We start from the raw sequence: 27,924 nt of genomic DNA, 5'->3' as shown, positions 1-27,924 counted from the left end.
AGGCATTGGAGATTTTGAATCCTGGTCATGTGCCCATTATTACTGCTGATCAGCCTCAATTGCAAAACAAATCCAGCAGAGGTGGCCAGCAAGCCATGGTGAGGATCACTTTATTGTGATGTTCAGTAGGTTACACATCAAGATGGCAGCTCTAAAAACAATTGGAGACCTTCTTGAGGGCAGTGGGTGGACAGTGCAGGCTGGTGTTGCCACACCTGGAACAGCAGACTAATTTCTGAAAGCTTCCCATGTGACACGCACCTGCCGTGCTCATCAGGTCAGCTAGTAGCATGTATCTACTCCTGCTGAAGGCTGACACCTAATACAGCAGAAGCCTGGAACAGAATATGATGTCACTGGAAGACTGGTGTTATGACAGAGCTGAAGCAAGTCCCAACTTCCAGTTTTGCTACATTATTCTGCAGCTGGAGCTTGTGGCTGTGATCTATGTGAGAACAAAAATGAGAGGCAAATTTCCTATTCTACATAGATGCTTTGACGAAGAGTGTGCCTTGGTTCTTCTCCCTGGATCACACAAATTATGCCAGATGGACCCCTGTCTGTTTGCGTAACATGGTTACACTGGAAGACAGGCATTCTGATGTCTTTCTCAAGGGAAACTTTTCAGTTAAGAAGACAGCATGTGCATTCTCTGCTATTACAATTGACCAGGCCCATGAGCAGAATAATGCCTCTGTAAAAGGTGATGGCGGAGCTGTAGGCCTGACAGAGAACCCTGCAGCTCTTCGGCACTGGATGGTGTCTGGGCTTGAGATGGTTGGAGAGTTTAAGGCATTAACAGAGAAGACACAGTAGAGGACAGATCAAGAGCACAACTTTAGCTGTCTTCCTTGAAGAATGACTGCTCTTTTTTAGGCTATATATTGCTCAGCAGGTACGGGATGGGGATCTGGATGAATTCTTTGCACATGAAAACTAGGCATGTCCACCCTCGTTGTCAGCCATGTGCTAGCTGCGACAGTACAAAGTCTGACCATGTTGGCTGCTTGGAAGATCTCGTTCATTCAGAAGAAAATGTCCTAGAAGTGCAGAAGTCATCAACCTTGATGGGGCTGCTGTAGTAAACATGCTGAGACCTGGTACTGAAAAGACTTTCTCAGATTATACAACACAAGTGTTCCTTCCTTGCATCTAATTTCAGCTGCAACATGCTTGCCAGGTAGATGTTGTATGAGATGAGTATGTACCAGATAGTTTGAAGGCACATACACGGAGCAAGAGGAGAAAGGGGGAATTCGGAGATGTGTGGAGCCATCCAGTGCACTTCCTGGAAACTGGCAGGAGTTTCTCAGAAATGAAGAAAACAAGACAGAGCTGTTCTCCTTTTATAACTTTCAGCATACATCACACAGATGTACTCTGTACTCAGCTCAGAGTTGTATCAGTCTTTCTCCATGCACACATGAGGAGGCAGACACACGCATCCTGCTTCACGTGCAAGATGATGTCAACCAAGGATATAGTAAGGTGTTACTACGTCAGTCCAGCACCTCCACTTCACTGAGCTGTGGGTTGCCTTTGCCACAGGGAGGAGCTTCAGATTTTTAGCAGCTCATGAGATGGCTAGAACACTGGGTTCTGACAAATGTCGAGCCTTGTCCATGTTCCATGCCTTCACTGGGTGTGACACGGTTAGATACATGGAAGTGTTTTGATGAAGTCACGCCAGCATTCTGCGCTTTGGCTGCTAGCCCTGACTGGCTGGGGTTACTGGAATGATTTGTTATGCTCTTGTATGATCATGCCAGCAGTCAAGAGCATGTCAACGATGCTCGGATGCAGTTCTTCGCTAAGAGGGGTAGAACGATTGTTGGCCTTCCTCCAACACAAGCTGCACTACTCCAGCACACCAAGAGGTTCACCTACCAAGCAGGACACAGATGATGGTTACTGTTCCTGAGCTTCCATCTCCTAGTGAATGGGGATGGATTGAGAGTGACAAAGGTGGCTGGGATATAAGGTGGACAACTCTTCCGGAAGGCTACTCAGGCACGTTGCAAACTGCTTCTCTGCGGTTGCAAGAAAGGTTGCAGTGTAAATGCATCAAGGCAGCATTCAAGTGCACTGCTGTCTGCCAGTGCAGTGGACTGTATGTTTCTATATAGCTTTTCTTCATAGCTAGTGGACACAGAAATATGAACTTTTTAACTTTTGTATACTAAATAGTTGCTTTATTGATGATAAATCTTATTTGGTCAAGTGAGATCCGATACTGGCATCCTACAAGTAAGCAATAAGACATGACGGTGTGTGATATACTCTAATATCAACCATCCGGGACGTGGTGATATTAGAGTATATCACACAGGCTGAAGTGCCTTCTTGTGCTTAATTACAAAAAAGTCATTTTTATTAAATATCCTTCTGCCTAAAACTGATCCAAGAAAAAGTTCCATATACAGTAACTTTAAATAAAACCAAAAATGCATGGATTAAGAAAAAAAAAAAAAGCGATTTATAGATGTTGAATTTAACATTGCTGTTGGAAGTGCAGTTTTTCTTTATTTGATTTGTTATACTTCTTGGTTTGTACACTACATAAATACAATTTCACTAGTAACCGACAGTGGCCATTTTATAAAATGGCCACCCAGCCATCATAGGACAAAACTGCATTGGCCCAATAGCCAAAAACGTTTGTTTAGTCAATGTCAAACTGTTTGTCAATTTTCATGCTTTTGTCATCAAAGTCACAATTCTTATACATACCTGCTGGACTAGTAATGGTATCACTGTGTGTTCTTTTTGTGAATTACAGTAATTAAAGTAATTTACAGTAGAATTTCTCAATTTTTAGTAACTTTTATAACTTGCATGAACTTGACTGTATACCGTGATATTAAGGTTACCATGGTATTTTTTTTTGACAGTTATCACAGTGTGGAAATGTTATACCAGCCAATTTCTAATCTGCCGTGCCCATGCATTTCCAGTAACATTAGGTCCATTGTTACCTTCTGTCTATGTATTGTTTTCTGCAGGTCACCCTTGTTTTTTTAACCAGCTGTCAACTGGGCTTGATGTTATTGGATTAGCCGGTGAATGGCTGACAGCAACTGCCAACACAAACATGTAAGCAACGTTGTACTGTATTTTGAAAATTTTAGGATAACTGGCTGACAAAATGTACAGACTAATGACCAGTTTGACATTTTGAAAGAGAAAAACCAAAAAGGAGAAATGTACTGTATGAAGGTACTGTGTCTATTGATTTGCAATTAACTACAATTGAATCATACTAATATTCAAGGAATGACACTTTTGCAGATTTACATTTGAAATATCACCAGTTTTTATAATGATGGAAGAAATCCTCCTCAAGAAAATGTATGAAAAGATTGGCTGGCCATCACAAGAGGGAGATGGCATTTTCTCACCTGGTTAGTAGACCATTGTGTGCAAGTAACCTACTGCAGTAAGCAGACCTCTACTTGTGTAGGCTATTGTAACGTATCTTAGCATAATCTTCACATTCAGTATTGCAATACAAAAATAATAAACATTTTAAAAACTAACAAGAGGTTCAAAAGCCAAAAGAATACTCAAAACAGCATATAGCTGTCAAGTTTGGGGAGATAACTTAACTCAACACGACAGACGGCTAATCTAGAGCTATTTTGACACCATTTTCATTATGGTGTCATTATTCTTATACAGTTGTGATAAAGATACTGTTTTATTGCCTGTGCAAGAATGCTTTAGAAAGGAATTGTGCCTGAAGCTCAGCTTAAATTCTGATCAATTTTCCAAGACGTCCATGAGTGAGGCATTAGATTTAGACCACACACAAACCAAAACAAATATTGGACCCCATGTATTTTGTTTTTGTCAGTTTTTTTTTTCCCTTGTCATTTTAAATGTACGCATTGTAAGGGATTTCAGTTTTAATGTCATTATGTTCTTAATAAAGCTTTAAAAGAATGACATCATGTTTGTTTTTCCTATTTTGATTTTCTTAGGTGGATCCATATCTAATCTTTACAGTGTACTGGTGGCTCGATATTACCGGTTTCCTGAGGCGAAGACAAAAGGAATGGCTTCTGTCCCCAGACTGGTGCTATTTACATCTGAACATGTGTGTATTTTTTATGATTCTTTTTTCACTTTATAGTAGTGGTGGGCAATGATATGAAAATGGTATATCGATATCGTGCATGTATTTCGATGTCGATAATATCGAAGTCTTCCAAAACACAAAAAAATCCGATCACACGACTGCAGTATCAAATATATACATTCAATTATAAACATTAACATAAGACAGATGTTAACCGATATTTACAGATGAAAAGCACTAAACTACTTTAACTCGGTGGTGCTGCTTTGCTTCGTAATATCCATGGAGAAAAACAAGGTCTTGTTATCTTTAACAATGATTTCATCATCATCCACATTAAACCTGTAATATTTCCATTCTTCACTGCGCACTGACTTCAGGGTTGTTCATTTTCTAGCCATTCTGATGTAAATGAATCTTAAGCTGCTCTGTGTGTAAATGCTGACTCACGACACCTCGAACACTAAGTATTAAGTACGGTGTCATGCCGAATTTTGCATTATTTTGAGATGCGTTTTGATGTTTTCATACTGTTTTGATACCTAAAAAGTACATCTCGCTTATAATACAGAAAGTTCACGGCACTGACTAAATGGATAATAATGTAAGTAAACACAGAGACAAAATTAAATGAAACGCCATGCGCATATCTCAAACCTGTGGAGTGGGGCTAAAGTCTGAAATGGTCTGCGACACTTAACTCAGACAGTGATTGTTTACCCCATTATATTGAACTTGCAGCCATACTTTGTGTGAAAGATTTTGGGGAAATATGGCAAAATCATGCTGTGCAAATTCAGCTAAACATTTATTAACTTAGACCCGTAACATATTGTGCTTTGTGTACATATAAACATAGTATTCCAACATCACCAAGTAAAAATACTTTTAAAATCAAAGGTAACGATTACATTTTAAAGGGTGAATGACTTCAGACACAATTCTGGTTCGGCTTTACATTTTTGATCAATAACAATGCTTTTTTATTCTAGTTGAAAACAACTGGAAATACTTCACTTTCTGATTGAAGACAGAAAAATATATCTATTAATTTCTGAAATTTACATAAACTGGACCAACCTATATCTGAACAATTATACTGAATGCTGATAGACTATGTTGTGATTCATTCCTTTTGATTGCATACATCACAGAAAACAGTCATAAATGAATACCATTTGAGACTGCTATTTTAAGTTTGTATTAAGAAGTTTTGAACAAGCATGCATTCACAGTAACATTACATTCAATATGGGAAAATATAATATTTGCATAACCCCACAAACAGGGCGCCGTGTTAATATAATGAACTATTTATGGAAATCAAAATTGAAAAAACATTGACAACCAGCTTCTTGAATACTCGAGATAATTACTGGAAAACAGGCAGTTGCATGCAAGTCTATACAATCTAGTAAAAGCTTACATTGTTACTGCGCCTGCAACTGTAGCACAGAGCACTGTAAAATAAATAAATAAATAAATAAGGTCTTAGTCTTGGATTTAGAAACATTTATGGAATCTTCACCTGTAATAAACTGAGGAATAGAATTCCAAGGTCGAGGGCATTACAGCTCAAAGACCTGGCTTCAGCCAACTTCTTCTGTCGGGATTTTACATACAGACAAAAAGGAATAGAGCAAAAAACTGCCAATACTGTTCAGCACAGAGGGAGACACCTGTTTGGTCTCGTAACATGGAGATCAGATGATGATGATTCAGTCGGAAATATTATGGTGTGAGCTTGTTTGTGCTTTATAGTTACTGTCTTCTATAAATCTGAAATGCAACTACAAAGTTTTTGTTTTATAAGCTTTTCATGGCTTTTTCGAGTCTGTTTGGGTTTAGGACACAAAAGAGGTGGTTTCCCCATAATATAACTTCACCATACTCTTGTCAACAGTAACCACAAATATCTGTTTGACACAACAGGGCCGATCCTGTTGACAGCTTCAAGGGATAGTCTAAGGAATGTATTGATGATGCAAAGAATGATGCAGGTACTGGAACAGGGCAGTTTAAAGCCACATGAAGTGTTGTATGTGTGCTTGTAGCAAACAAGCTAATTTACTATATGCTGTAGGTCTCAAATATTTATGCTTGTGTTTTTTTTTTTTCTTCAAGACAAAGCTTTATTAAATTAAAGAAAAACAGATATTATGCTTTTAACGCATTTGTAAAATCAACCACCCTCACAGTGTGCAAACACAAATAATCAATAACGATCAACTGTCAAAAAAATATACAATTGTGACTGACTGAATGTAATGTATGCCAATCAAACAAATCAAAAAAGCTAAATCAAGTACAACGGAAAGAACCAAAACTAAAAAACTGTCCGGTTTCATCTGGTGAAACTATTGAAGACTTCTATCACAACATGGCACATTACGTTATCATCACTGACAAGTAAACTTCTGAACCAGCTTCTTGGACTGGGTAGTAGAGATATCAGGGTCTTGGCCAGGCTTCCAGGAGGTAGACAGTCGTTTGCCTTGTTCAAGCCAGAATCAAACGAAGGGGAAGGGGTTAAAGTCTTCCAGACATGGGCCATTCAGCTGGAGGAACATCAGGTCTGAGATTGTTGATGGTTTCAGACTATTTCTGCGATCTGTGGCAATTAGGTTCATAAGTGAGAGACCTTCCATTCAGCTGATGTTGCTGGGTATGTTCTCACTGCTGTTATTCATTTGTGAAGTTCATTTTTTGGCTCCTTACTATCAAGTCTAAATCTTTGAAATTGCTGGTCAAATCACATGATCATCAATGTCTGGCAATGTTTGGGGATCCTGGACGCTGACTTCTTTAACTGTGTCAGAGTCAGGAACTTTCCACTGGAGTGCATCGATTAATGCTTAGAGAAATTGGCCAGGGTTAATTCCACCTTTTCCTGTCAGAAGTGTCATGCCCTTGAACTGCGGCTCCGTGTTGGCTACTTGTATGTGGTTTAATGTTTTTTGGAATGACTTTTCCCTATTGATTTTTCATGGCTGTAAAAACTATTTTCTAAATTGCTGCAAAAGCATCACTGATACTGGTGTCACGTCTTTGCAGGAAGAGGGATAGATAATGTTTGGTGGGGAAGTGCATCACCGCCAAGCTTTTCACAAATTACACTGAGGCAAGACTGTTGTGAAGTCCTGCATACTTGTTTCGCTCGCTCTGAGAATGTGTTACATCATTTGAAGCAACTCTGAAGTGTCTGCTGAGTGCAGGAGTCTACCCAAACAGCTCACACTGATTGGAAACTGCTTGCGACCCATCTTGTGCTTAGACAGTGTCTAGCAGCCTGTCTAAGCTGGCTTTGAATCTTCGGTGACTGACTGTAGAGAGGGTACAGTTTTGACATGAAGGCCTGGAAAAAGTTGGTCACAGACTTCAGCACATCGTCAACAGCAAGCTCTACACGGTGGGCCAGGCAATGGAATGGATAAATGTTTTTGCCATATTTCTTCTTAAACAAAGCAGCTAATCCACTCCTGTGCCCTATCATTACTAAGGCTCTTCAGTGCATATTGCTATTCATTCATTCATTCATTCATTCATTCATCTCCTTGGAACCCAGCTTGGCTTCACTCCTCCTCTGCAATGCTCATTATGCCTTTAGCATTCTTGCCTTCTTTTGCTTCTAAGAGACCCAGGGAAATGTTTTCCACAACATGGGTTTGAAGTTTATTCTCAAGACTGCAGCGAAGATAGAGGACAACAACACTTAAATTGTAGTGTAGCTTTATCCAGCATGATAGCCATGTGTGGTCCCTGGGTTTTGATGGCACTGCAACAGCTCTTTTTCATGCAGGAATAAATATGCTGGAGAATGGTTGCACATCTGTGGTCAGAGTGCAGCAAGGGGCCCCCTAAAAGAAGTAAGGGGGCCCTACCCCCCTGCAACTCAAGCACTGGATTTTACCATAAATAAAAACTAATCTAGTGTGAGTTTTGTACTAAAGCAGGATCAGCTTTTGCTGGGGTGTGGCACAGTGGTTAACAGTGAACAGGTGCAGGTGATCAAGAAACAGACTGACAATTATAATCCAGGTGCAATGTTGTTTAATGGGTTTGTAAATCCAGTACCTGACAGAAAAACAAACAGTAAACAATAAATGAAGCTAAGTAATACAGCGGTGTGTATTACTTAAGTTGTAATCCATGGGTTTGTCCCGAAATAAGTCCCATTCTTTATACACCCACATGAAACACAAAACACATACACAAGTCTGTTAGTGAGTGAATTAGTGCTCGTGGTGCAAATACAGTTATTCATGATACAAGTGCAGTGCTGTTCCGGGTTTGTGCTGACCCTTGGCGACAGTGCCACAATGTGTTAGCCATCTACTAATAACAAGAAACAATTAGAGACAAAACAAACAAACACTCACGATACTTTTTCCACACAAATCACAGGTACTTCCAGGTTGTTCTCTAACCAAAATGAAGGAACAGATTACGTTGTGTCGTCCCCTACTTATACCGTCACACATGACCCCTTGGTAAACGATTGCAACCGCTCCTCCAATCCGCGGCTGCCACATAATTTCCCTTCCAGGTCAATGAGTTAGTGCACCGAAGCTCTGCCCCCTTTCTAGATGACAGACTTCCTTTTGACCCTGGGAATGAAGTGTCAGGCCAAACAATCTAGGCTACTCTGTTCCCGTTACTTAGCGCCCTCACAGGTCGGGAGGGAGATTTACCACCAAGAATCATTGTCTTTCTGTCACATATCCCACCGCTCAGAGTAGAGCCGAAGGAACACTTGACTAAATCTACCTTTCCCATTACTTGATTGCAGTAAAAAAAAAAAAAAGGCCTTTCACTAAATGCAGCTCTCAGATTGTGCTAATGAAAATATCTAAACTATATGACACTGTGTTTGCTGTGGTGTATTTAATATCGTAAATAGTAGAACAAACTCACTGCAATTTAAAGTTGTTTACTAAAAATAAATGGTAACATGAGCTGTTTGTGTTACATGCTGTCAGATCAGGACTTCATGACACTGAGCATGGGAGCTGCAGCATGCTATTTCTCATATTACAACTGTACACAATTAAAGGTGCAGTCACCAATTCCATACACAACACTTGCAAAATATTTAGAATATAAACACGCTCAGTTCATTTCAGTCATCAGCTGCATAGATTAACCATTCAGCAGAATGTGACAACAGACACGTGCGTACAGAAATTACATTACTGTATTAGTATCACTTTAGTGTCTTAGCAAGTTGTTGTGTTTTAAGCAGCTGAATATGATAGCAATCAACTTGCCCCTAAAGTGGCTCAAGCAATTGGATTTGGCGACCAATTAGTTTGGCTCCTAAGGCAAAAAGTTTGTCTTGAAACATGCTATTAATGAATTAATTCAGCCAGTGTCAAACCCTGAATCAGATTGTAGACTGCACATGCCTAGAGATGAACTCCCGACCACACTAAAGTGTCGTTTTCTAGTAGGATTGTGGGAAGGAGATACAAGCAGCTCTTATTCATGGCAATGAGCAAGAACTCATTGGGGGCTATACTGTACCAGCATTTACATAAACTGAAAATGCAAGGGTCGTATCAAAACAGAAAATATGGGCATAGTTAACCATGTGTGCAGAATTCAGGCAAAAAACGAAATACATTCTAGACTTATTTTCTGGTAGTCTGTTAATGTTTCATTTCCAAGGTCATTTCAGGGGTAAAATCAAGTTACTGGAGGCAAAGCATGGGGGACGGGGGCTGGTTGGTTAATGAAAGGAAAGAAAGCATTGAAGTGGTAGAGCCAATTACACTCAAGGTTAAATGGCCAAGGGAGCACAAACTAGCAGATTTCTTTAACCAATTCTATTACTCGTGTTTTTACATTATTATGTGTTTCTTTACACTGCACGATATATGTATGGATAGATTTCTTATTTTGCTGTAACCACTTTAATTTCCTAACAGTCCAAATGAAAAACAAAAGAAACATTAATCTCCATAATCCCTTTGTGTTCTTGTGAAATCCTCCCTGTATTTGCCAGTTCCAAGTAATAATAATTGGACCAAAGTTAGAATAAAGGTATCAGCCACGTAAAGCTGTACAAAAGAGGCCATATTATAAACAATGGGGATAACTCGAAGGAATAGCAACACTGTAAATATCAGATCTTCATATTGAGGATGTGTGATGGGGTGCAGTCTATTTTGTGGTGTTTTTGTGTTTTTTGTATTGTTTAGAGTGAGTTTGGGGTGTGGTTCAGTGAGTTTGTGTGAGGAATGTGTGGAATGTGCCTTGGGTAATGAGGTGCGAATTGCCCAATTAGCCCAGGCACCTGTATAAAAGGGAGTGGTTGGGTATGTTAGTGGGGGCGTGTTAGAGAGAGAGAGAGAGAGAGAGAGAGAGAGAGAGAGAGAGAGAGGGAGAGGGAGAGGGGGGGGGGGGTCTCTTCGGTATAGTTTGTTTGAGGCCTGTTTTTGTATTTGTCTTTTTGGTTGGCCATCGTGCCTTTTGTTTTGTGTATTTTGTTTAATTAAAAGTCTTTTATTTTCCCTGCACATCCTGACTCTGAGTCTTCTTACCTTGGTCAGCATGTCACATTTGGTGTCTGAGTGGGATAGCGCCTCTGGAGACTTGGAGCAGGAGTGCAGGATTTTTTTGTTTTGTTTAAAAAAAAAAAAAAAAAAAAAAAAGGAAAAAAAGGAAGAGAAGATGAGGTGGAAGAAGGACTGGGAAGTGAGGGACAGGGAGGAGGAGGAGTACATCAGGGCCAGGTACCCGAGGAGCTGTAGGTCACCACTGTTGTGCCCCCTCTGTAACCAGCAACATCAGTTTGCCGCCTGTTCCTTCCAGTACTATGAGGAGCCCGAACGTCCACGGCCTGAGTGGGAGGAGCCCAAATGTCCACAGCCCGAGTGGGAGGAGCCTGAACGTCCACGGCCCGAGTGGGAGGAGCCCGAACGTCCACGGCCCGAGTGGGAGGAGCCCAAACGTCCACGGCCCGAGAGGGAGGAGTCGGTGCGTCCACGGCCCGAGAGGGAGGAGTCGGTGCGTCCACGGCCCGAGAGGGAGGAGTCGGTGCCACCTCCACCAGCAGGGGAAGATTACCTGCAGTCTCTTCCTCCATCGCTGCCACCAGCAGAGGGAGCATGCCTGCTGGTTCACCTGCTGCTGCTGTCCCGAGAGCCAGAGGGGGAGGAGCCATTGCTGCCGTCCCAAGAGCCAGAAGGGGAGGAGCCGTTACTGCCGTCTCCAGGGCCAGAAGGGGAGGAGTTACAGGCTCAACCCCCTGAATTTTTCTGGGGGGGAGAAGGGCAGGATGCTGGTGTCCCCCAGCAGCCTCTATTTATGCTGCTGAAGGGAGCACGGCGCACACCAGCCCAGCCGCCACGACAGAGGGAGCCAGCACCACCACAGCCTCCCTCTGAGTGGCCAGCATCAGCCCCATCACCACTGCCGAAGGAGTCGGCAGCCTTTCCGCCACCACCACTGCCAGGAGCAGAGCAGCAGGAGCTGCCTCTGTCTCCGACACCACCACCGCTAGGAGCAGAGCAGCAGGAGCTGCCTCTGTCTCCACCACCGCTAGGGGCAGAGCAGCAGGAGCTGCCTCTGTCTCCACCACAGCCAGGGGCAGAGCAGCAGGAGCTGCCTCTGTCTCCACCACCGCTAGGAGCAGAGCAGCAGGAGCTGTCTCTGTCTCCACCACCGCTAGGAACAGAGCAGCAGGAGCTGTTCCTGCCTCCGCCACCAGAGGGAGACGAGCTGCTGTTCCCGCCTCCGCCATCAGAGGAGCTGGAGCGGGCTTTACCTCCTGTAGCCAACAGGGAAGAGGAACTCTGGCCGCTGCCACCCTGGCCGGAGGTTTCTGCACTGTTGGCCACGCCCAAGGATGCCTGCCTCGCACCGCCCAAGGATGCCTGCCTCGCACCGCCCAGGGATGCCACAGCCACTCCGCTCAGGGATGCCACGTCTGGATCGCCTGGGGTTGCCTGCTGCTCTGCATCGCCTGGGGTTGCCTGGTGCTCCTCATCGCTAGGGGAATCGCTAGTTACGAAGTACGAGGGAGAAGTGGAGTTCCCGCTGCCGCCTTCATGGCCAGGGGCTCCCCTCCCGAGTTTGCCTCCTGAGGGTCCGCTGCTGCCGTCGCCTCCCAAGGGTCCGCTGCCGCCATCGCCTCCCGAGGGTCTGCTGTTATGGCCCGGGGCTGCCGGACTATCTTTACTTGGGACCACCGGACTGCTTGTGGGCCAGGGGATGCCTCTGCCCTCTCCCCAGCACCAGAAGAGACGATTTTGGGACTTTAAGGGGGGAGGTGGCCATTTAGGCCATGTTGTGCTGCGCACAAGGAGGGGAGGTGTGTGATGGGGTGCAGCCCATTTTGTGGTGGTTTTGTGTTTTTTGTATTGTTTAGAGTGAGTTTGGGGTGTGGTTCAGTGAGTTTGTGTGAGGAATGTGTAGAATGTGACACTTGAAATGTATTTGCTTACGATTGTAAGTCGCCCTGGATAAGGACGTCTGCTAAGAAATAAATAATAATAATAATAATAATAATGTGCCTGGGGTAATGAGGTGCGAATTGCCCAATTAGCCCAGACACCTGTATAAAAGGGAGTGGTTGGGTATGTTGGGGGAGTGTTTGTGAGAGTGTGAGTGGTTCTTTTTGGTATAGTTTGTTTAAAGCCTGTTTTTGTATTTGTCTTTTTGGTTGGCCATCATGCCTTTTGTTTTGTGTATTTTGTTTAATTAAAAGTCTTATTTTCCCTGCACATCCTGACTCTGAGTCTCCTTACCTTGGTCAGCCTGTCACAGGATGTCATTCTTTTTTAGTTGCTATATTTATTTATTTATACATGTATTCATTGATTTCAGAGCCACTATTCTATCAGAAAGGCTGCTGCAGTACTTGGAATTGGAACAGAAAATGTTATTTTGGTCAAATGTAACGAGAGGTAAGATTTAAAGTGAAAGTTGTTTGTAAAATACATGTATTTGATGTAATAAGTCACAAAGATGAGTAAAGAAAAAAAAGCTTAATCTGAAATTTAATTCTGTCTACAGTCTTAATTTGCATTTTAATTAGGTGACTAGATATCCACAAACCGTTGTCACCAACTAACAGTTCAGAGAATAGTTAGTAAAGACTAAAAGTAATTACTTCACAGATCATATTTTTGGTGTAGCGCAGAGTTCTAACACCCTGATCAGTGATTAATAACACTTGCTGGGTTATATTGGCTTGTGAAGCATTCAGCATTCATTGATCCCATCTTTTAAGATAGTCAATCTCCCTGTAAGTTGTGCAAATCATGTGCTGTATATTTGAGTAACTCACCTGCATCCCATCCTGCCTTCATTTCAGTAAATCTAATGTAATGTATTTGTACTTCAATAAATCAGATTTCTGTAAACCACATTTGGATTTTAACATAACCAAGAGGAGTGACATAGGTCCAAGGCCTAACTTGCCCAACAACACAAAAAATCAGTTACTGGAAATAAAAATCGCAGCAGAGAAATGTAAAGTACGATTTTATGTTTTTGCTTTTTTTTTTTTTTTTAGGGGAAAGATGATCCCCTCTGAACTGGAATCGAAAATCATGGAAACTGAAATGAAGGTTTGTGCTGTTTCTGGTTTAGTTAGATAGATGGCTAAGTTGCTAATGTTTAATTTACATAGACTTCATTTATTTACAGAGCTTTTTGTATATAGAGATGAACTGAACATAGACAAAGAGATAAGTGGACTGAACTGCCTTTAGTACATATTGTTAGGACCCATAGGCAGTAAATGATCTTGTTTTTGCAAAGGCAAACACAATTATGGAAAGTATTACGGAGAAGTTCTTCCATTATCCTGTGTGTGCCATTATGCAATATAGATATAGCCAGCCACAAAACCTTCTCTTCTAGTGTTTGCACTGTGTAGAATTTGGCAGCATTGTTTTTTAGAATCAAGGATATTCTGACTGTAGTGGGTAATTTAAATAATCCTCAGAATGGCAAAAAAAGTACAAAAGTCTGTTGATGACAAACATGTCATTACCTACTCTTGAAATCAAATCTTATTGAAAGTACTGTACATGGGGTGCGATTTATTAAGGTCTTTTGATGTAAATAAATATTGTAAAAGGTACACTCCTAACTTTCAAATGTCACTTTTACATTTTGTATGTTTAAACCTAGCACAAATATAACAAATGCAAGCAAAATGGTAACTAGTTTATTTACATGTATTATTGCAATATTTAATAATACATTTTATTTATGTAGCGCTTTTCATTTAAAAATCACAAAGCACTTCACAAAATCAGACATTTCACTAGACACAGTAAGAACAACAAATCATTTACAGAAAGCCAATCAAAAGTAGTAAGTTTTAAGATTAGATTTAAAAACATCAACCGAGTCACAATTTTTCAAATAGCCCGGCAGGGGGTTCCATAGACGTGGGGCTAAAGAGCAGAAAGCCTGCTCACCCATAGTGCGCAGACGAGTCCTAGGCACAGACACAAGAACATTGTTACCAGATCTCAATTTTCGTTTAGGTATGTAGTACTGAAGGAGATCCCTAAGATAGGCAGGGCCTTGAGAATGTAAGGATTATTAAGTTAGTAATAAAACCTTAAAATCAATCCTATATTTGACTGGCAGCCAGTGGAGAGAAGCAAGGATGGAGATACATGCTCATGTTTCTTGGTCTTGGTGAGAATACGGGCAGCACTACTTTGAACATATTGTAACCTGTTGATAATCTTAGAGGAGATACCTGCAAAAAGTGCATTACAGTAATCCAATCTTGATGAAATAGACATGTGTAAGCATGTCTGCATCAGTCCTAAATAATGAGGGATTGAATGCTAATGGCCCAGTAAAGCTAATGTATGTAATAACTTTCTCCATCTGTTTTTTTTTTTTTTTTTTTTAAGCAGGGTTGTGTTCCTTTTTATGTGAATGCGACAGCTGGTACTACAGTATATGGAGCAATTGATCCTCTAAGTGAGATTGCAGACATTTGCGAGAAGTACAGACTGTGGATGCATGTTGATGTAAGAACACTGAAGAGATCTAAATGTTATGTCAAACAATACTAGCGATATGCAAAACAGAATATCGTAACTTGATTGAACTTTTATTTAGATTCAGTAATTCCTTTTTGATAAAATTGTAATGAACTTAGGGAATAGAATGTTGAATAATACATGGAAAAGGGATCATTTTGCTCAGTTTAGTTCCCACACTGCCGCCAACATGCAGGTAGCATGTTCAGTTTTACAAGAGACACACAGTATAAAAATGTATATTTCTTGTTCTTTTCACTCCAGTGCACAGCCTGAATTTCTTCAGAACAAAGTCACGTTCACATACAGTATTTCAGGGAATATGTATTGTTTACTCCTTTTTGACCTTCAATTTGGAAAAACTAGCGAATTATCCCATTTAACAGCATGCAAGTCCTCCTGCACATCTATCAAGCTGGGGCTGTATTTAGATATCCTAATTAGTATCCATATCGTTACCCAGCAGTGTATCACACATTGTGTGAGATGCATCGTTTAATTTGAGGTTTATGTATGAATAGCAACAAAACTGACAAGAGCCATTACCCATATTGATAACAGAAAATTAGAGGAAGCCAGACAGAAATAAGTCACTGTATTTAAATAAACAACCAAGTATATTTTCTGAACTTTTCTTAGATTCGTTAGCTTGGGTGATTAAATCTTGGTGCTGTAATTTACCAGAATAAAAAATACAAAAAAAAAAAAAACTGTTGTATAATAATGATAATGGTATTGTTGTGGTATGTTTCTACATACTAATATATATATGAATTCATAGATTTCATCACATTTTGTAAGAAAGGTAATACATCTCTAATTAATCAATACCGGTCACCTCAAAATACAAGAAAAACATTATCACATGTTTGGTTGCATATGAACTGTAAAAAATATATATATATATATATATATATATATATATATATATATATATATATATATATATATATATATATATTTTTTTTTTTATTTTTTTTTTACAGTTCATATGCAACCAAACATGTGATAATGTTTTTCTTGTATTTTTATATACAGTGCCTTGCAAAAGTATTCAGACCCCTGACCAATTCTCTCATATTACTGAATTACAAATGGTACACTGAAATTCCGTTCTGTTTGATATTTTATTTTAAGAAGAATGGGCCAAAATCACTCAGACACTGTGTGCAAAGCTGGTACATACTTACCCCAAAAGACTTAAAGCTGTTATTGCAGTGAAAGGTGGCTCTACCAAATATTAATGTGTGGGGGTTGCAAGCAAGATATTTCAGTTTTTTATTTTTCTTAAAAATATTTCCCAACATAAAACCAATGTCACCTTACAATAATTGATTTTGAGTTTCAGTGTTTTAAAACAAAATATCAAACAGAATGAAATTTCAATGTACCATTTGTAATTCAGTAATATGAGAAAATTGGTCAGGGGTCTGAATACTTTTGCAAAGCACTGTATATATATATATATTGACCTTACTGTAATATTGAACAATACATATCAGATTCCCTATTTACTATGGTAATGCCTATAACCAAAGATATTTACATATTTATTACATACAAATCCAGAAATTGTTCTTAATAAAGCATTTACTGTTCTTAATTTTAGGAATAGTATGTATATAAGAACATAAGAAGGTTTACAAACGAGAGGAGGCCATTTGGCCCATCTAGTTGTTAGTAGCTTATTGATCCCAGAATCTCATCAAGCAGCTTCTTGAAGGATCCCAGGGTGTCAGCTTCAATAACGTTACTGGGGAGTTGGTTCCAGACCCTCACAATTCTCTGTGTAAAAAAAGTGCCTCCTATTTTTTGTTCTGAATGCCCCTTCATCTAATTTCCATTTGTGACCCCTGCACAGGAATACACAAATTGCATTTTCCTGCATTATTATTTGTTTATTTAGCAGATGCCTTTATCCAAGGCGACTTACAGAGACTAGGGTGTGTGAACTGTGCATCAGCTGCAGAGTCACTTACAAATATGTCTCGCCCGAAAGACGGAGCACAAGGTGACTTGCTCAGGGTCACACAATGAGTCAGTGGCTGAGAGGGGATTTGAACCGGGGACCTTCTGGTTACAAGCCCTTTTCTTTAACCACTGGACCACACAGCCGCCTATCAAATGTTCATTGGCTTGCACTGCATTGTTGGGAAATAATACTACCATATAAATTAAAGATGAAAATGGATAAGATATAAGGAGTGAGATAATGCAGAATAGACACCAGCATTAATGTGGAAAAATCTTACTTGGGTTTAGCACAATAAATACCATATATATATAAAAATATATATTTTTCTCCATAGGCAGCATGGGGTGGTGGTCTTTTGATGTCAAGAAAGCACTCTGTGAAACTCAGTGGCATAGAGAGGTACTTAAACATAACAGGCACAATTATTGATGCACAAACAATACTTAAGTATTGATAATAAAGGATTTAAATACATTTTCTTAGCACGAGAAACATTATCACTAGCCAACTATTTTTTTTTTTTACTGTTTTGAATAATTGCATGTTTTTACAGACAAAGGTAACTTTCTAAATGTGTAGCATTGTATTTGAAAACTCGAGTCCATATCCCCATTCATTTATAGCAAGTAAATAACACAAATGTTATGCTCACAGACACTACTGGCACTGCACTGAGACCTGCTGTGTACTATACATTCATGGCAAGCCTTGCTGAGAATTCACACTTATTGTTTTATATTTCAGAGCCAGCTCTGTTACCTGGAATCCTCATAAACTCATGGGTGCTCCACTTCAATGTTCTGCCATACTCGTTCGAGAAAAGGTAAGAACTTTATTCTCATTGCCTCAACACAAGAAAGAAGTATAGATAATGTCCATTTAGAATCTGAAAAAAAACATCTGTGAATCCCTAATCTACATGCTTTGAACTGTTAAATTGTTGAGTATATTTTACAAAAATATAGGAAACCAAAGTGTTTAATGAAGTCTGGCATTGTCATTACTGATTTCTTTTTTAAATGTGTACAGTGCCAATTAATTTTGAACAGTCATCAGTAACTATTATATTGCAGGGTCTCCTCCAGCTGTGTAACCAGCTCTGTGCAGACTACCTGTTTCAGCCTGACAAACATTACGATGTTTCCTATGACACTGGAGACAAGGCCATTCAGTGCGGCAGGCACGTTGACGTCTTTAAATTCTGGTTAATGTGGAAGGCTAAGGTAAAAAAAACAGAGGGAAAGGAGGTCACAGATCTCTGCAGGCCAATGTCACTGTTAATGTTATCATACCAGGCTACTGCTGACAAAGGTGCTAGTTGTAAATGGGGGCCCAGTATTGTGCATGATGGTACATGACAAGTGCTTGTGGCATAATTAGGAGGCCAATGATGTCATAGGAGATAAAACTAGCAATGTGAGCAGAGAAATACTTTAAGATTAGATGACTTTATGGGGTCAGGCACATCCAAAGAAGTAACCTATGGCGAAAAAGTACACAAACAGCACCTATATAATTGTTCTCTTAAAATTACAGTGAATGTGCCATAATTGGATAAAGCAATGCAAAAGCACATTTCATGTTAGTTTCTGTATTGTTCATCAACAGGACTCCAACATAGAACAGACAGTATTTAACCTTGCACTGTACCATATTGTCATTCTTCAAGATAAGTTTTGTATTTTGTGCTTTAAGCCATTAGGACCTTAGATTGCATACCACTACCCTTGACACCTCTATTTGTTTAGCAAATTGAGAGTTTGCTGTCAAAGGCATTCATTTTTTTTTTTACAGGGTGCAGAAGGGTTTGAAGTACAAGTCAACAAGTGTCTGGATAATGCTGAGTATTTGTACAACAAACTGAAGCAGAGAGTCGATTTTATACTTGTGTTTGACGGCAAAGTAAGTTTCTTTAAAGACATTTAACTAACATCAGAAAGCAAATCGTGGCAGCTGTTTTCACTAGTATAGCTCAACACCCCTTTGAATCTAAATACCCTGCTCAGGTGGCTTTTAATGTTGGTATGAAAACAAAGAATCACTATGCTACTCAATTTCTTGGTATTAAACCTAAAATGCAAGTGAATTGTAGGCTGTGTGTCATTTAACATAGTATAAAAACACATCTATTCAATTGTAGAACCCATATTTGGTAAGGTGGGTCCTTTCTTAAAGATAGCTTTGAAGTTGCTCTTATACAGTGCTCTTGAAGATTCATGTTTAAAAAACAATGACAAAACATATAAACGAAATATATAAACAATATCTTACCAAAATACACCAAATACCACTGTACAAGTGTAAACGGCACAATTAAAAAAAAAAAAAAAAAGAAAATAGATTGATTTTTCATTATTTAAAGAGACAGTAACCAAATAAATCAAGCACATTAAAACATCCTGCCCATCCGCATAATTTTGGGGGACCTGTAAGTCAATTTAATTTGACTACAGTCCAGCACTAAAGATTGTAACTAAAGAACTAAAAACCTCAGCACATTTGGTTTCCAACCCTTTAATTTCTGTGTGATGAATATATACATTTATATCATTAAGTGAATTATTCCTGAAATGTTTGTCTAATTTCAGCCTGAGCACAGCAATGTTTGCTTTTGGTACGTTCCACCAAGTCTGAGAGAATTGCCAAATGGACAAGAGAGAAGCAAGAGACTTCATGAGGTATGACATTAGCATTGCTTTTTTTTTTAACAGTTAATTTTGTAGAAAATGTGACCTTCAAAAGACTACTTATGCAGTACATACATCGCAGTATGTGGCAGTATACAACATTTTGTTGACTTGTTTCAAATGTAGTTTTATTTTACATTTTTTATTTATTTCATTTTCCTTGTTATTGTATTCTGTTCGCAGTCATTCTAGGTGGTTCTGGATTGTGTTGCTCCCATATTGAATTATATATGAATTGTTCTCAGGCTTTGAAATTGCTTTAACCCCATTACTACCACCTGTTATATATTTGTTTTTCCTTTCAGGTCTAAAAGTTAATAGATTTCTTTTAACACCAACATTTATTTATTAACACTAAAGTGACTATTTGTCAGTGATTCAGTCATACCGTTTCTCGAGGTCAAACACCTTCATTATCTCCTGTCAGCTTTACAAAACATTTAAAAATGAATTGTAAATGTATTCATAGCTTTAATTACTCAACTACAAACACGATCTATAATTATTTCTTATTAGGAATTATATTATCTCCCCTTGTCTGCTAAAACAATAATTGTGCATTATCCACCAGTAGTTTAATAATTGGATCCCGTTTTTATCATATATTGATTATTTTAAACAAAATGTAGTTTTAATTCGCCATCATTAAATAATGAAGCCCAGCAATAGTTGTATTGGCTTTTTCAGGTTTAAAATGAGTATTGTCTGAAAACTCAGAGAAAGTGGTTCCCAAGCCTGTAATTTAGTGGGATCATTTATAACTGAGCTACACGGTTTCTCAGAGACATCAGATTCAGTGGTCAAGAGTTGCGACGCATAGTAAAGAACTTATCTGAAGCCGCAGAGAGGAGCAGCAACTGGCTCTGGTTGAGACAAAAAGATTCTGGTTGGGGACCTCAGACATCGTAGAAAGAAAGCAACGTTTATGTAAAGTAAGGTAAGTAAGCTGGGCTTAGCTGAGTGGGGGACGGATGGGGTGATGCTGGGACGCCAGAATCACTGTCGAGCCTCTTAAGGTGTTGTGGGCTAGTCGACGAAACACCAAGGATGGAAGGTGCCCACTTGAAGACCCCAGAGAAGTATCCTACTCAGCTCAGTCCAGACATTGTCATGCTGATGCGCTAGGGAGGCCGTACTGTGGTTGATCCCTGGAGCCAGCATTGCAGCCGTTGTGTGCTGATGCGCCAGGGAGGCAAAATAGGCTGATCCCTGGAGCCAGCATTACACTTCAGCCATCAACACCAGGCAGAAGGATATCTACATCATCAGGTGGAAGGAAACGCAGATGGATCACATTAGTTTACAGCAAAAGAAGCTATGTCTTAGTTGGTGCTTGTCTTGGCGAGAGCCGAGTCCAATATCAGCATGAAGTTTTAACACCTACTCTCATGTAATGGAATTCATCAAAGTTTAAATTAGATCTCTGCTCGAGAGTGGTGGTGTGATAGCAGGGTAAGTGCAAAGATCAAAGGCGACGCTCTGCTCAAGCTGAGGTGGGGAGGTGACAGCAGGGTTGCCAGATTGAGGGTAAACCCTCCATTTATGGGGGGAATCGGGGGGGAAATGGGGGGTAATGTTGCATGGGGCGAAACGTGGGGGGAAATATTTTTTTAATGGGGGTCTTCAGCTAAAAAGGGGTGGATTTTATGTCCTCTGTAATGAGCTCCTTAATACTTTCCCATAGTATTCTCATGATCTTTCCCGCCTTCTGACAGTGATGGACTACCGCAGTAGTCAATAGTGCTTGCCTTTTACCATACCTATTACATACCCTTGACCCCTCCACAGTCCTCACACACGCACTTCTCTACCATATTGAAAATAGTAGATAGGCAAAATGCAGATTTTGTATGCCTCTTCATTTACTTAAAAAAAAATCTGGCAACCCTGGCTGACAGTCGAGAGAGTGACAGAGGGAGTACAGCAGAAGCAGGGATCAGTTGCTGGTAGTTGCTAAGAGAAACCAAGTGTTTAAGCTAAATCACTTAATTTTCTTTATTGTTTTCTTTAAAAGAAATAAGTTTAATTTGGCAGCTGCAATCTAGCCCCACCTGTTAAGCGTTTCGATCGAAGTTCTATAGCCCCACATAGACGTATTCTCCGACAACTTCACCTTGCACCCAGTCTGCAGAGGGAATCCCCTTTTTTCATTTCAATCGCAACTCGACAGCTCCAGAGTCAGCCAAGACCCGATAATTCTCACTTCAGCTCATCCATTCACCTACACCATCTACTCATCTATATATCATCACCACACTCGCTAATTTCAACGTCCCTCCATCATCTTTATCACCTCACCTCACCAACAGAGTGCGAGCTGTCAAATTTCCAGTGGAAGGATAAAATACACAAACTACAAAAAAGTAGGAAAGTCTACAGTAAAGCTTCATCATGTTGATACATCACTCATTTGGCAACATCTGTTGCCATGCAAAATCAGTTATTTCCATTTAAAATGTGTTTATTATTCTCGATAACTAAAAGGCAATAACAGACACTTATGATCAACCAAAAAATACATACATTTTTTAAAAAGCACTCAGAACAAGTAATTGCACATAACCTCCTTGATAATGCATTCCTGTGGAAAGTGTATTTACCGCAGGAATACTTGAGCATGGGATGTAGATATTTTAAACTGCCTGTTACTAGCAGTACAGACAGTTCAACCTGCTCTGTGGTATTTTATGTTCCGTTACCAAACAACCGTTGCTAAACTTACCGAACCCCAACAGAAACAAACGGTAGCTGTTCTTCTGAGTTGGCTTCCATTGACTATTTCCTTTAGCTTTGAGAAGATTGTGTAAGGCTTGTGTATCATTTGTTTTTTGATACACAATAGGTGGTTCAAAAGGCTTATTGGGAAAGTACAGGGTATGAGGACGCAGAGCAAAATAGATAGTGCAGCAAGACTCAATCACGTTTCTCTTATTCTCACTTCCTGTATCTCCTACATAAAGCTCAACCTGTATCAATATGCTTTAATATAAATCTGTAATTTTAAAGGTGTAGACACACATTTCAAACATAGTTTAACCAATACAAATTACTTGTTTTCTGTATTAAAATTGTTTTTTTTTTAAAAATTACTGTAGATTCTCTTCATTTTTCTAACTTTACAATTTTTAAGCTTCAATGCTGGTCTATTTTTTCCAAGAACTAAAAAAAAAAAAGAGCGGTTTGAGCATAGCAATGACAACGATGTCAACGTACTGACGTTTTAAAAATGTGTGTTCTGTTGAGTCTTATTGTCTGACTCCCCTTAAAAACAGGGCAGTCAGTGGGTGTGTTAAGTAACAGTGGCTCAGAGTGAGAATTTTTCTGCTCACTCAGATCACAGATGAAATCTGCTCATTAGCGCTCTTGATATTGGAGCAAGAAATCAGAACCATTCAGATTATTACACATCATAACATAGTAAGGTAAATGTAAAACAACTAAAATAACATTTGAAGTTACTTACTTTTAAACTTGAGATTTCAAGTCACTTTTGACTCACTATAACTAATTGGTCCACTTCACCTAACCTGTTTTATAGCCATCATTTACAGTATTGCCTCTAATTTGATTAACTCTTTGATGCCAGATAAGATATATAGTGAGATCCAGATATATGCCACTTAAACTGGTTTTGGTCTGTTTTGTAATAGGTTGCCCCAAGGATAAAAGCAAAGATGATGGAAGAAGGAACAACAATGATTGGCTACCAGCCACAAGGAGAAAACGTGAATTTCTTCAGGTGTGTCTTTTCAAACCCAGCCACAAGCAAGGCAGATGTTGATTTCCTCATTGAAGAAATAGTGAGGCTGGGAAACGATCTGTGAATGACAGCATTTGTTTGTTTAGAGCTTATTGATTCTGCTTGAAAATGGGGATATCCATTGCATTTAACTGGGCATGTTCTTATGGGATCTTTCTTGATAAGCAGAAATCATTTTAGTCTATAGGTTCAAAATGTTTATGGTAAAGGTACTGTACTGTAAATACATTGTATGACATTGAGTAGGTAAGCATTTGGGGTAAAAAGTTTCAAGAACTTTAACTTGTAACCATAACTTTCTTCCAGTTTAGATCATTTTAGGGTTGCACTTACTGATGGGTGCAGAACATTACACACTTTTTCCAGGAGGTTGACTTAATAATCTTCCAGTTTACACATATTGTATGTATTGTAATTACATTAACAAAGCTGATTAGAAATGATGATGTACATTAAGGATCTATATGCATTTTAATAAATGATTAGTTTACAAATGATATACATCATTACAATTGGTCTGAAAATCCGTTGTACTGTAACAATCATAACAGAGGTAGGATTTGATAAAGAAGAACCTGTATGTCTGATGGAAGTCAAGGGTCCAGACCGCTACCGTAGCTGTGTAATAAAGCAGTTGTTACAATAAGTCTTTGATTTACCGCATCTTAGTTATACTGAATTCTGCAGTAACCGCGCCCTTTGCGAATCCATAAATCGGTATTTTATTTGATAAACATTTTCATTGGGGGGCTCAACTGAGTAACCAGAAATATTGTGAAACCTTAGCTGAGTGTGGCAACCACAGTCTAACATACAGCTATGGGCAAAAGATTTGCATCACTCTATAGAATCAACTCATTTAACTTCAAAAAGTCGAATGAAACCTCCTGAAATAGTGTTGCATTAACATATTTAATTACATACCGCTTTGCAGTTTTCCATATGCTTAACGAAAAACTAATAGAAATTGACATTTTCAAATCTAACATGAAATACTGAACTACTAATATGGCTTCCACTAGGCCTCTGCAATATCATTTTGTAGTTTCTTTGATTGCATGATGTTAAATAAAAGATCTAAATTTATGTTCATATAGTTGTTTTTTGTGTGTGTCAATCATAAATTCTAGGTGATGCAAAACTTTTGACTATAGCTGTACACTGTCAGCAACAACTGTACACTGATAAACAGCTTTTGTTTATTGCTTGTACTTCAGTGTATACTGTATTCAGTTGTCATTTCCCCACTTTCATGTATCAATAAATACAAAATTATTATCATTGTACATTGTTTTGGGCTTCATTTTATAATTTATTAGTCCAGTGAAGTGTACAATGTAAATACTGTTAGTACAAATGCTATACATTATTAATTAAAAATTACATTACATTTTACCTTCTTGCTGGATTGATCCTCTACTGTAGGCCTTAATACATGCTACATTTTTATTTTGGGGGTATATTTTGCCATGTTGAGTAAGAAATTTGTGAGAAACTTGAAAATAAATCCTAGTTCATTTCAGCAACTCACAATTCAGTAAATGTCACATCCAATCCAGTAAGGTTGTCAAAATTGATATCCAAAATGTTATCTTTGGATACATTTAAAGTAAATTAGCTTGTGGGTGTAGTGAAAGGCAAGAAGGATATTCTCTTAAACAGTTTCCCGCTCAAGACAGAATTCTTACTTCTCTAGTTCATTTGCATCATGTACAGTGCCTATAGAAAGTCTACACCCCATTGAACTTTTTTCACATTTTGTTGTGTCAGTGCCTCAGAGTTTCATGCATTTAAATGAGGATTTTTTTTTTCCACTTATCTACACACCATACTCCACACTGTTAAGGGGGGAAAAAAGTTTTTATTGAGAAAAAAATTATATATTAAAAATACAAAACTGAAAGATCATAATTGGATAAGTCTCCACCCCCCTGAGTTAATACTTCGTGGAAGCACCTTTGGCAGCAATTACAGCTGTGAGTCTGTTGGGATACGTCTCCACCAACTTTGCACACCTAGATTTGGCAATATTTTACCATTCTTCTTTACAAAACTGTTCAAGCTCTGTCAAGTTCCTTGGGGAGCGTTGATGGACAGCAATCTTCAAGTCATGCCACAAATTTTCGATTGGATTTAGGTTGGGGCTCTGACTGGGCCACTCAAGGACATTTACCTTTTTGTTCCTTAGCCACTCCAGTGTAGCTTTGGCTGTGTGCTTTGGGTCATTGTCATGCTGAAAGGTGAACTTCAGTCCCAATTTCAGCTTTCTTGCAGAGGGCAGCAGGTTTTCCTCAAGGACTTCTCTGTACTTTGCTCCATTCATTTTCCCTTCTATCCTGACAAGTGCCCCAGTCCCTGCCGATGAGAAACATCCCCATAACATGATGCTGCCACCACCATGCTTCACAGTAGGGATGGTGTTCTTTGGGTGATGCGCTGTGTTGGGTTTGCACCAAACACGCTTTGCATTTAGACCAAAAAGTTCCATTTTAGTTTCGTCAGACCATAAAACTTTTTTCCACATGGCTACAGAATCTCCTGAGTGTTTTTTTTGCATGCTTCAAATTGGATTCAAGGTGGGCTTTCTTGAGTAATGGCTTCCTTCTTGCCACCCTACCATACAGGCCAGATTTGTGGAGTGCTTGGGATATTGTTGTCACATGCACACTTTGACCAGTCTTGGCCATAAAAGCTTGTAGCTCTTGCAAAGTTGCCATTGGCCTCTTGGTAGCCTCTCTGATCAGTCTCCTTCTTGTTCGGTCATCCAGTTTGGAGGGACTGCCTGATCTAGGCAGGGTCTTGGTGGTGCCATACACCTTCCACTTCTTAATAATCGTCTTGACTGTACTCCAAGGGATAGTCAAGGCCTTTGATATTTTTATACCCATCCCCTGATCTGTGCCTTTCAACAACTTTGTCCCGGGGTTCTTTTGAAAGCGCCTTTGTGTTCATGGTTGAGTCTTTGCTTTGAAATGCACTATCCAGCAGAGGGAACCTACAGGAACTGCTGAATTTATCCTGAAGTCATGTGAATCACTACAATTTAACACAGGTGGAGGCCACTTAACTTGGTGTGTGATTTTGTAGGAGATTGGTTACACCTGAGCTAATTTAGGGGGGTGGACACTTATCCAACCAAGTAATTTCAGTTTTTATTTTTAAAAAAATGTTCTACACATTTCTAGAATATTTTTTTCACTTGGAAGTTGTGGGGTAGGATGTGTAGATAAATGAAAAGAAAAACTATTTTAATGCATTTTAATTCCAGGCTATAAGGCAACAAAAGGTGAACATTTTGAAAGTGGGTGTAGGCTTTATAGGCACTGTAGATTGGTTTTTAAATCCAAAAGTAAAAACTCATGACCACAGTATATACCTGTAGTTATAGCCTGCACCCAACATTGTTTTATGAAAGGGGATTTACACTATAATAAACTTGTAATGAAAGCTTTTTATTGGTTACAAAAGATCAGCATTATAAAAGGAGCTGAATACTTTCATGTACTGAAAGAGAATGGATGCAATTGAAAAGCCTATAAAAAACATAAATCCAAACAAACAATTTAAATGAAAGCATGTAAAATGAAACCGAATGAAAGAAAAAACAATTTGAATTAAAAGCAGCTCGCAATTGGCCCATCCATGAAGTGCTTTGTGATAATCCTAATATAAACAGACCATTGAAAGCATCCTTACATTCATCCTTGAGTATAAGGAAAGCTGAACAAAAATATTATTTGTTTACAAATATGATAATCTTCCACAGACACACCCTAACAAACCAGTTAGGCATTATATTTCATCCATTAAAACATAGAACATTGGCTATGTTTACACGTTTTAGCAAGACAGAAGTTCTAAACTGGGTGTACTTTAGTTGAACTCAAAAACACCTGCCCTGCTTACACTGTAAACACTGCTGTTGACTACAATCAACAATTCATGGAATATCAGGTGGTGAGAGTGATGAGGGAGACGTTCTATGGAAACGGCTGTGCTGAGAAAGGGGAAGGCACAATGTAGACATAGGAGGTCATTGTAGCACAGCACGTAGACTTGTGCTTGTCTGTTTGTATAAATTGGCAGTACACTCACTTTTTGAGATGCGCTCCAAGTCCTCCCGGTGACCTTGAAGGTGTGTGCCAACGTGTTCTCAGAGGGATAGGAACCGGAGCTCTAACTTTAGTTCTGTAATAACTAGTGCTACATAATTTTGTATAAAGATAATGTTTAAATAATTTGCAGACTTTTTTCCCCTTAAAGTAATTTTGTTCTCATTTGACATAACAGGTTACAAGTAGCCTGTTAAAATTGTTTTAAAAAAAAGAGAAAGAGACAGGATTCACATACTATGGGGTAGGCTATACCCTATAAATTAGTTACATTACCACTGCACCAACATTGCG

General features: G+C 39.2%; 1 protein-coding gene across 2 annotated transcripts in view; it reads left to right on the top strand.

Moving 5' to 3' along the window:
* LOC117399588 (glutamate decarboxylase 1-like) overlaps positions 1-24,802 on the top strand; it is a 35,205-nt gene extending 10,403 nt beyond the window's left edge. The window contains exons 4-15 of one of the 2 annotated variants that reach the window (XM_034915138.2): positions 3,003-3,093; positions 3,289-3,401; positions 3,981-4,096; positions 12,908-12,987; positions 13,599-13,653; positions 14,965-15,084; positions 17,406-17,470; positions 17,816-17,894; positions 18,145-18,294; positions 18,866-18,973; positions 19,660-19,749; positions 23,409-24,802. In XM_034915138.2, the coding sequence (XP_034771029.1) occupies positions 3,003-3,093; positions 3,289-3,401; positions 3,981-4,096; positions 12,908-12,987; positions 13,599-13,653; positions 14,965-15,084; positions 17,406-17,470; positions 17,816-17,894; positions 18,145-18,294; positions 18,866-18,973; positions 19,660-19,749; positions 23,409-23,582 (1,241 nt within the window). In that variant the 3' untranslated portion in view covers positions 23,583-24,802. The remainder of the gene's footprint in view (positions 1-3,002; positions 3,094-3,288; positions 3,402-3,980; positions 4,097-12,907; positions 12,988-13,598; positions 13,654-14,964; positions 15,085-17,405; positions 17,471-17,815; positions 17,895-18,144; positions 18,295-18,865; positions 18,974-19,659; positions 19,750-23,408) is intronic. The other variant, XM_034915146.2, reaches the window with a different exon arrangement.
* Positions 24,803-27,924: the final 3,122 nt, after the last annotated feature.

This window comes from Acipenser ruthenus, chromosome 4, assembly GCF_902713425.1.
Source record: "Acipenser ruthenus chromosome 4, fAciRut3.2 maternal haplotype, whole genome shotgun sequence".
Taxonomy (NCBI): domain Eukaryota; kingdom Metazoa; phylum Chordata; class Actinopteri; order Acipenseriformes; family Acipenseridae; genus Acipenser; species Acipenser ruthenus.
This window is presented reverse-complemented; position numbering and strand designations above follow the sequence as displayed.